The 10,177-nt window shown below is 50.6% G+C and overlaps 4 protein-coding genes across 4 annotated transcripts; 2 read left to right on the top strand and 2 right to left on the bottom strand.

Annotated features, from left to right (window-relative positions):
* Window positions 1–1,925: 1,925 nt before the first annotated feature.
* Window positions 1,926–3,110, top strand: N7506_000652 (uncharacterized protein; the record flags this gene model as incomplete). The annotated part of the gene is made up of 1 exon (XM_056949948.1): window positions 1,926–3,110. One exon carries the CDS (start codon window positions 1,926–1,928, stop codon window positions 3,108–3,110), a length of 1,185 nt encoding a protein of 394 aa, XP_056815863.1.
* Window positions 3,111–3,847: 737 nt separating this feature from the next.
* On the bottom strand, window positions 3,848–5,588 carry N7506_000651 (uncharacterized protein; the record flags this gene model as incomplete). Its single annotated transcript, XM_056949947.1, has 4 exons — window positions 3,848–5,044; window positions 5,095–5,333; window positions 5,382–5,490; window positions 5,538–5,588. 4 exons carry the CDS (start codon window positions 5,586–5,588, stop codon window positions 3,848–3,850), a joined length of 1,596 nt encoding a protein of 531 aa, XP_056815862.1.
* An 827-nt stretch (window positions 5,589–6,415) lies between these two features.
* Window positions 6,416–7,549, top strand: preB (alpha-factor pheromone receptor STE2; the record flags this gene model as incomplete). The annotated part of the gene is made up of 1 exon (XM_056949946.1): window positions 6,416–7,549. The coding sequence occupies one exon, from the start codon at window positions 6,416–6,418 to the stop codon at window positions 7,547–7,549; it is 1,134 nt and encodes a 377-aa protein (XP_056815861.1).
* A 548-nt stretch (window positions 7,550–8,097) lies between these two features.
* Window positions 8,098–9,447, bottom strand: N7506_000649 (amphiphysin; the record flags this gene model as incomplete). Its single annotated transcript, XM_056949945.1, has 3 exons — window positions 8,098–8,120; window positions 8,177–9,214; window positions 9,264–9,447. The coding sequence occupies 3 exons, from the start codon at window positions 9,445–9,447 to the stop codon at window positions 8,098–8,100; spliced, it is 1,245 nt and encodes a 414-aa protein (XP_056815860.1).
* Between the last annotated feature and the right edge of the window lie 730 nt (window positions 9,448–10,177).

Below are 10,177 nucleotides of genomic sequence, written 5' to 3'. Positions count from 1 at the left end.
AGAAGGGGGGGAATGGGGGGAGAAAAGGAGGATAGAGTGAAACTAGGAGAGAGGTCAAAAATAGACTGTCTCTAACCCCGTCCTGGTTTAGTTTCGCCTCTCAGCCTTTGTTATTTTATTTTGGGTCTCCGCCCTTTTCGATGGGGTTTTATTTTAGGGGCTTGAATTCTATTGAAATTGTGTTTATATGACTACTTATTAGGCAATTTGACTGCTATAAATATTCAAGTACGGAGTATCTCTTCTAGGGAACCTCAGGTAGTTCCAAAGTACTGCTGACAAGTACGACAGTATGGGGTTTCAGGGACCACGGACCCTGAAATCCTCAAATTCTTGCCCTCTACTTTTCTGCTCCCCTTTCTTTTTCTGACAACTCATTCTCGTTTTTATTTTTTTAAATTTTAGGTAGGCTGTTACCCACTTACTCCTTCTGGAGAATGATTGACACGCTAAGAGCCCCCAAACCCAATAAACCAGCTCCACTGGTGAAACATTCGGTGAATGAGGCGTTGAAATCTACACATCGTCAATGTCTGAAGACAAGTGTAGGCTAAATTTTGACACTATGATAAGCGATGGGGCTCTCACATTCCGGGGAATCAAAACAAGACATCACAACATCATTGAAAGGCTTAAAACTGTCTAGGGGATCTCCGGCATGCTCAAGTCCTACATTATGTCGGTGCCGTTATACTCCACTGGACTACGGAGTACTTGCACTCATTACGCTCATTACGGGTTATCTAGACTATCCACTAACATTGGGAGTGTGAGCAATAGGAGACTTGCTTACTTCATATGCAGGTCCCTACTCGTAGAAGTACTTGTACTCGCTCCTGTACGGAGTACTCCATGCCCTAACGCTCTACTTGTATACACTACAGTCACCTGATCTGATAATCTCAGACATTACCACGAATTGATTAGCGTACTGGTTGTCTTATTCTCATGCTTACGGAGTACAGTCGACTTTCAATTGTGTCCGGAGAACCTGATACTTGCACATGCAGCCACGGGTCACATTTGCCAATCTCACGGCAAACCTTGGAAGTGACCTTTTCAGCCCCTATGTACGGAGTAATCTCAGGATTCGATGGAAGCCAATCAAGGGCTCCCACATGGACGGCTATACCCGATCCGGGATGTGAGAGATTGATTGCCAGTGCAAACAGTGCAAACCAAACGAACCATGTCAAAGTGCAAACAATGCAAACTGTGTAAAGGGTCTGAAGAGTGTGCAAACACTGCAAATCGTCTAAACACACCAAACGAGGCCAAAATAAGTGTAATCTTGGAAAAACAATAGTCCGAGTCCAGACCATCTCAGTTGGGCACAGTGGGACTCCACCCATTGTTTCCCGTCCACTTCATCCCATCAGCCCTCACATCATGTAAGGCGAACATGGGATGAAACACTCAGGACATTAAAAAGGATCTCAGATCTCGTAGTTCCCCCCAAAATTTTGACTCTTTTTACCCTCTTAAGATCGAAACTGTGCGACTACTGCTAGTGTACCTAGTACTCCTGTACCTGACTACCCCGTATCATACCCGTGGAACCATTAGAAAGCCTGTGCCTGGACTTCCCGTGGCTTTGCGTGGCTTTGGCCCCCCCGTTCTCCTCTTTCTCTCAACTTCCTCTCTACAACACTCTCGACCTCTTTGCACATTGCTTTCTTTCATCTTTTGGATCGTGTTTAAATACGCGTTAGGTGATCTGTCTTTCCCAAAAGATGATCCCTTAAGACATATACTCTTCACACACATCCCCGACACTCGTTTTCCCAACGCTACGGCTTGGACTTTTTATGACCTACTGCTTACGCTCACGACTTGACGCCGATTGAGCAATCACTTTCTTTTTCCTTATATATTCCCGCACATTCCTTGCCGTTGACCGGCTTTGTTGATACCACTCGCCCACCATGCTTCTCGAACCTATCGATTCCGCCTTCTCCCCCGCCCGCTCCATCTTCAAGCGCTGCAAGCAGTGCGAAACCTCCTCCCCCGCCTGTCCCGCCTGTCCCGATGGCTCAACATGCACTATGAGCGCGCAGACATGCGACTCGTGCGCCACAACGAAATGTATCTCCACGGGCGGCTCCCAGCCATCCGACTCCGGGGGCAGTGACGCCGGTGCCATTGCTGGTGGCGTCATCGGTGGTGTGGCCGCCATTGGCCTCATTGTCTTTCTGATCTGGTGGTTTGTCATTCGGAAGAAGCGCCTGGAGCGCGATGAGGCAGAGAAGAATGGCTCGTTCGCCGCCGCTCGCAGTGAACGCCAATCTATCGCCTCGACCGTCCTGACCCGTGCTTCCAACGTCATTCAAATCGCCTACATTCCTGGTGTCACCAATCGCTCTCCACCTGAGACACCAGCCTCCCTCGTTCCTCCCGTCCCCCCTCTTCCCGGTGCCTCGCCCGACCAACACTTCTTCATGCCCGGTGACCTGCGTGACTCCTCCTGGACCACGACCACGGGTCACCAGAGCATCTCGCCCACCTTGCGCAGCAGTGTCGCGACCACGATCTACCGCAATGACGCCATCGTCAGTGCCGTGCCCGCCCAACAGATTCAACGCTCTCGCGCCGCCGTCGTCAGCATTCACAATGGAGGGGCTGGCCCCAACGCCCCCGGCGATGACTCCCCTGTCGCTGTTACGATCACTCCCGCAGATGCCCCTGCCGTTCCCGCCATCACTCCCGCACAGCTTGCCCGCGCAGAAGCGGTCAAGGGTAACAGCTCATGTGTGGCTCGTAGTGTCACTGCGAAGCCTGTAATGGTCCGCGGGCCCTCCCTCAAGAAGAAGGAAAACCAAGCACCACCCACCAATCGAATCGAAGAAGTCTCCGAGCACAGTAAAAGCGCCAACAACAGCCGAGCAGTGTCAAGCGCCAGCGACCGATTCGACCATAACATCTCTACCTTCGACGGTTCCTCCTCAGACGAGGAGGACGAAGCATACCCCTCTTCAACGGCCAATCTGGAGACGGGTTCTTCCCAGCGTCAAAAAAACCGATCATCCGGTCTAAGTGATGGACGAAGCTCTCCTCGGACACCACCCGCCCGAGTAGAGAGTCCGTTCTCGGATGCTAATGAGGTGAAATGAGTCTCTCCCGATTTTGTTTTTGTTTTCTTTTCTTTGTATGTATGCAGCTTTGAGCTTGTCACTACCTTTTTGATATCATTGGATGCCTTGTACAGCGAGTGTTGGCATACCAAACTTCAGTTGAATCTATACTCTCTTTCATTCCGAACTTGTTATTTGAACTCAATATCCATGGTTAGTTTAATATATGTATATTCTTGCGACCTTGTATTTAAAGAAGTATCGAGGATGTCCCGAAGTCAATTGAATTTCCATCTAGTCAGGTTCTAAGGTTACTCATGGTTCAAGAAGGTAACCGTGGGTCCCGACCCCGGGAGGTCCATATATATCCCGAGGTCGATCTTAACCAAAGTGTCAACACCCACCATCCACAGGACCCGTGGACCCAGTACCGAGGTCGCATCCAACAAGTTTGGAACTGTCTGGTCTGATTGAAAACCAATCTTGGAATCCTGGAAGCCTTGGAGTCACTCATGTATTCCAAAAGGTCGCATTCGACCATCTGGGTACCGTCTCCACCTAGCTAGAATACATATAGCCAAAAGATTAGGCCCAAAATCTCGGTCAGGGCCAGAAATCTCGAGCTTACAACCCCGGAACAATAGTCCTACAGCAAGTTTCCGACCTCGATATATGATAACCTGGACTTGATATAAGAGAATATCCCTTGGTAGGATAACAACCTTCAAAAACCAAATCCCAAGTCTATCTTATAGGTTTTGTATTTATAGAAATACCTACAAACTCTCCTCCAGACCCATCCCGCGCCCAATCTTGCGGATCAAAGCCCTTTTGAGCAATGCCTCTCGTGCAAGACTTCGCGTATGCTTCGACCAAGAATCAACACCAATGATACCCTTGACCAGCGCAGCCTGCAGCGCATACAGAGCCTGTTGAATGCCTTGCTCCTCTGCAACTAGGTCATAGAGCTGTTTGCCTACGATAGTGGGCGCGACAAGGACATCGTCAATAGGCGGTAAGTCCGGAGGGGCATCGGCGATGGTCGCATCGGCACGCTGGATAGATTGCTGAAGAACGGCCGTGTTAGACTGAAGTGTTGTATGCAGCGAGTTGAGGGCGGATATCTCTCCTTGGAGGGTTGCTAGAGCTGAGTGGAGGGATCGGGACTGTGAGACCAGGGACTGAGCTGCTGTGTCTGATTGCGCGGCATTGCGTTGCAGAGTTTCTGCGAGAGAGTGGGACACGGCTCGAAGGAGGGTGTCTTTCTCTGGGTTTGGTGGGATTGGAGGTGCAGGGCCGGAGATAGATGGTAACTCCACCTCGAACGGTGAGGTTAGAAGATCAGGTGTTTCTGCCTTGGGGGCTGCCGGGGGAGGGCCCGAGTGGTTGGCTGGGTAGGAATGATGCTGGGGATGTGGGGAACCATGCTGTTGCTGGTTCTGATAGTGAGCTGGGGGAGGTGCCGGCCGGGGTTGAGGTAATTGCGGCTGCGGAGGGACCGGGGCACTGTTTCTATAATATTGCCCTTGGGGTGGTATTGACTGCTGCTGCTGAATCGGAGGTTGGGACAGGGGGCTGCTTATTGGGCCTCCGATATGACTCGGAGGTGCGCGAAATTGGGGCGACTGAGCAGCATAGTGTGCTGATGCTGAATTACTCGACACAGGTGCCTGGCGAAGGCCTTGCCCTTTTGGAGGGAGAGGAGGCAGCGGTGATCGATCAGCCGACACTGGCTGCCGATTCTCAATCGCGCCAGGCTTTGGCGGAGGAGGTGGCGGTACTTGACTTGTAGCTTGTGGGGGTGATTGTATCTGTGGAGATCCGACGCCCGGTGGAAGAGGAGGCAATGGCGGCGGTGTTGGGGCATGCTCAGGCTGCGATTGTGGCTGGGGCACTTGCTGTCGATACCGAACAGGTGGCTCCTTGGCGAAGACATCCTGTAGAATGGATAGCAAGTCTGCAATTGTAGATCGCTAATAGTAGGTTAGTTGGCGATCGGTCAAGTGCTTGGATAAACACTCACGTCCCACGCCTCAGCCCAGTGGGCAAGATAATGATGATACACCTGTCCCTCTAATGTAACATGCTGTCCAACGCGGACGGTCATATCTTGAGTCGGGGTCACATAGGCGATTGGTGGCTCGCGCGGGTATGTGTTGGGGATCCAGAGCGCAATGGGGAACCGATAAGTTGTGCCTCGGAAGTTGACAGGCAATGTGCCCACCAGGTGGAGGAGGAGGGCGGAGAAGCCCGTCTCATAAGCTAGACAATGTGTTAGAGAGCAGGAGAGTCGGGTGTGAGACGACTCACTATATACATCGGTCCGAGGAGAGAGCGAGGGGTATTGCGACAGCGCGTTCGCAACATCGTGGTAGGTCCGATTGGGGTCGTGGTAAGTTTGTTGGGGGTCGTAGTGGTCCTAGGATAATTAGTCGAGATAAACATAATGTGTCTGTTAGGACGTACTTTAGTGAGAACACTGTAGAGCCAGTTCAGTGTCCTTTGAGGCACAGCCATGGTGGATGTTAGTTGAGTCGCGACGTTTCTTCCCCGCAACTCTTAGCTCACCTCCCGGCTTCCCTCCTACGGTCCTCTAGTTACCCTCTGCGGTTCTGCCCTACCAGTCTCTATTATATGTCCTTTTTTTTTTTTTTTTTCTCCCCCACTAACATAGTTTTTCGAATGAGGAATTGATCCTGTTCTGGAATTTCATATGAATTTTTCACATCTACAAGCCTAAGGCCGACTGCTCACCATGGGCCCAAGGTCTCAGACCGGACCCATCCTCGAAGCCAGGCGGTACGAACCAGCAGAGACACCAAGATCAACATGAAAACATGCACGGCGAAGTTCTGGGCCCGAATCCGAGAGTGACCGAGAGTGATGACATCCTTGATGTGATATCGCCTGCGTTGGACCCAAATCCTCCATGCCGAAGACAAAGAAACCCCAACCTTAGTACCTCGATGATCCCACCCGATCCAATGGTTTCAACGCATTCAAGTCAATGATCTTCTGCAGCTGAAGTGCTCACATTGCTGACCGCTTTGTCCCTTTTCATATTGTTCTCGAAATATCTTAGTATTGTTCCCCATCCTTTCGCCCCTCTTGATTCTTGATACTCACAATGTCAAACCCTCATAATGATGGCGATATGTTCTTATATTCATACATCCTTTATCACATTGTCTGTCTCGGGTCTTCTGAATCCAAACATTCACCCTGATTCTCTCTATTCTTCATCCTTATATCCCAAACTATATCTTCGACCCCTGTCATGTTTATCCCTGCCATCTTGATGTGATCTGAAAACCAACTTCTTTTTCATTCCCTTGGCGATCATCATGGAACCATTAGTGCCGTTCGATCCATACACTCAAAATGTCACCATGCGACATGCAGATGGCAGTGCCTTCAACGTGAGTGTGCCGATGCTGAACGTCTTCGTGCAATACAATGTACGGGTGTGCATCAACTACGGCGTTCAATTTGGGGCATCACTGGTTTTGCTGGTCATACTTCTGCTCCTGACCCACGCCGACAAACGACGCTCAGTTGTTTTCATCTTGAACGGTCTCGCGCTTTTATTCAATAGCGTCCGCCTACTCTTCCAAGTCATTCATTTCGAAACCGATTTTGAGAAAATCTACGAGTACTTCGCTCAGGACTACTCGGCTGTGCCAGCAAGTGCATATGCCATTTCCATTGTGGCCACGGTCTTCTTGACGCTGGTCATAATTTGCATCGAAGTCTCGCTGGTGCTTCAGCTGAACGTGGTGTGCTCTACACTGCGTCGTCGATACAGACGTCCCCTCCTCGGTCTCTCTGTGCTGGTTGCTCTGGTGCCAACCTTGTTCCGTTTCTGGTTCATGGTGCAGAACTGCAAATTGATCATCTCACTGAACTACATGTCGCAAATCTGGTGGATCGAAAGCATAACCAACATCAGCTTGACAGTCAGCATCTGCTTCTTCTGCACCGTCTTCGTCGTCAAGCTCGGCTTCGCGATCAACCAGCGTCGCCGACTCGGAGTCCGCGAATTCGGTCCCATGAAAGTCATCTTCGTCATGGGCTGCCAGACCACGATTGCCCCAGCCATCTTCTCCATTGCGCAATACTACATCACCGTCCCAGAATTGAACTCCAATGTCGTGACCCTGGTCGTCATCTCCCTCCCACTCTCGTCAATCTGGGCCGGTGCTGCCCTCGAGAGCTCCCGCAATCTCCACAGCCGAGACCAGCGCCGCCGCAACTTCTGGCGCTCCCTTGCTGGTGGTGCCGACAGCCCCACCGTTCCATCCAATGATAGCCCTACAAGTCTTTCGTCCATGGGTGCTGCTCAGACTCTTTGCTATTCGGATCGTACTTCGACAACCAAGGGCTCACCGACCTCGCGTGATAGTGACGCATTTTATGGGATTGCAGTGGAGCACGATATCTCAGTCAACCACGCGCAGAAGAAACATTCATTGGTTTGAGGCCATAGTGGCCTTCCCAAGAGCAACAGCATATCTTAGACTATGCTTTTCATTGCAATGTATGGAGGATACCTGAGACAGAAACAGACTAATTAATTTCCATGCCACTTCCCTGCGCTACCCTGCACGTCCTCTTTTTGCTCCTTTATTCAATTTTGTTTTTGGTTTAGATCATGCTGGTTTGCTACAGCTCTTCACATGAGATCCATTCGACGACGTGCAGCTTCTCTGTCATGAAATCCTCCAATTTCAAATCCACTCGAGTTGTCAGAGCTCAAGTTCCAAGGTTCTTTTTACAGACTGGTTCCAAACTTCCAAAATAAAAAATCAGGTGAATGGCCTTCCGGACCCCTGGTGCACACGTAATAATAGCAGAATATTCGGGGTCAGACATAAGTTATAAGTAAGATAAGGAGGACCAGTTCCAAGGTTGAGTAGACGGGAGCGGAATTAACCATTTAGAAACAAGAATTATGTACAAAACGCTCTATGTATGAAACCACGTTTGCGCCGAAGCCCAAGAAGCCAACGATTAATCATACCCAATGCTAATTCAACTGCACGTAGTTGGCTAGAAAGATGTTAGCAGTGCACAACAGGAAATCGGGGACCACACAAGAAACTCACCAGGGAACTGGCCCTCCCGACCAGCGACTCGCCCTGACCACCATTCATTAGTGTTCTCCGTGCGCTGGATAATCTCAATAACGTCTCCGGCCGAGAAGCCGAGGTCGCCATGTGCCTGAGCCTCGTAGTCATAAAGAGCAGTGACGGTTTCCACCGGCTTGTTACTGAGGTGAGAAGGCTTCGCCCTGGGAGGGGGTGGGGCGGGCTTGCTCTTGGCAGCAGCGGAGAAGCTACTTCCCGTCGGACTGGGGCTGACACCAGCAGAAGAGTAAGGAGGAGGAGGATTATCGTCTGTTGCCGTAGAGCTAGAACGACCGCGACCGAGAGAGCTCTTGCTGTCAGCGTCCTTTCCATGGGGAGTAAGCTTCGATCCGGAGCGGCCGAGACCCTTGGTCTTAAAGTGGACGATGGTCAGAGCCTCCGCCTGTTCTTGGATGTTGCCGCGCTTCTGCTCGAAGGCCTCTTCGACATCCAGCTGTAGATTGAAGTAGCTGATGTTCATGCCCTGCATGCGGTCGTGCAAGGTGTAGAAAACGTTGAGTTGCATATAGTAGAAGGACTGGAAGAGGGGTCGGATGAACTCGGCTTCGAGAGCGAATAGCTTAGGAAGCTCGTCTTTCAGCAGATCGTTGTAATAGTTGAATTCCTGCGTCGCCTGCTCGACATCGTTCTCAGCTTTGTAAAGGGCCTTTTCGTCTTTGAGCGCCTTGTCCTTCTTCTCCTGGAGCTTCTTCAATGTCGCATTGCGACGGTCGAAGTCAAGCTTCTTGTGGTCTCGCTTCACCGCGACCTTACGGATCACCTTAATGACCTCGAGCAACTGGTCCGCCGGACTGATGATGCGGCTGTCGATCATCTCTAGCTCGGGGGCCAGGGCCTCCTGCAGCTCGCGGACAATCACTTCATATTCCTCACAGGCCTGAATGCCCTCTGCGTTTCCTTCGAATTGGTAAGAGGTGGGATCGGAAGCGCGACCGGAGATAGGCTTGTATATTTCGGCGATCGCTTTGGAGAACTCGATCTGGTGGCTCAACATGCCTGGCACGCGTTAGTGGCGGTAAAATCCGGGGTAGAGGTTCGTTCATACCATTAATGGCGGCGAAGTATTTCTTAGATTCATCGTGGAGTTTCTTAGTTTCCTTCTCCAGCTCGTCGAAGCGGCGTTCAGCATCGGAATAGACAGCGTCCTTGGTGTGTTCACCGAGATTGAACTTGACCTTGAACTGTTGCGGTGCACGCGCAATGCTCTTCTGGAAGCCTTTGAAACTCATGTCGGATCTTCCGGAAATTGGGGAGACAGACAGGGAGAAGAGAGAGAGGAAGAAAGGAGCCTAGGAAGCGTACTTGCCAAGGCGGGGGGGTTTTCACAACCCAACTTCTTCAACTATGACATAAGACTTCGGCCAAATACGACGGTGTGGCTGTGACTCCTTTCTAGTTGGCTTTTTTTTACTCCGCTTAATTGCGCCCTACGCTTTTGATTCCGGCCTTGCTCAGTATTGTGGCGCAGCTTCTCAGGCACCAGTATTTCGGAGATCCTTGATCTGCTGGATCCTCTCACGGCAGCCTTACCCGAGGCGATCGAACGCCTAGGGCTCAATCTGACTTTGCATTTCGACGACACTACATGCATCAAATAATACGGAATTTCTTGCAAACACATTAGATTTGCTATAATCCAATAGCCAAAATGCCCTTTCGGCCCTGAAAACCATGGCCGATGAATCATGACGCGAACAAACAAGCACACATTGCATTTTGGAGCAGAATTTGGCAATTTCAAGGTTCCCACATCGAGTAGCTAACCTTGACACAGCATATCGATCAACAACGGACTGAATATGTCAGTCTTCCCAGAGCTGCAAATGATTCAAACATTTGAATCAATCCTGCATCTCCAGCAGACGCGATGCAACTCCATCCTTTTCTGTCTCAGCTGCACCGTAATCCTCGGACAGATTACCAGATACCCCTTCCAGTCTGAGCCAACTCTACAAGATC

Source organism: Penicillium brevicompactum, assembly GCF_028827555.1.
Source record: "Penicillium brevicompactum strain IBT 35665 chromosome Unknown utg000001l_segment0_segment0, whole genome shotgun sequence".
Lineage (NCBI taxonomy): Eukaryota > Fungi > Ascomycota > Eurotiomycetes > Eurotiales > Aspergillaceae > Penicillium > Penicillium brevicompactum.
The sequence above is the reverse complement of the archived record's forward strand: the minus strand, read 5'-3'. Positions and strand labels throughout refer to the sequence as shown.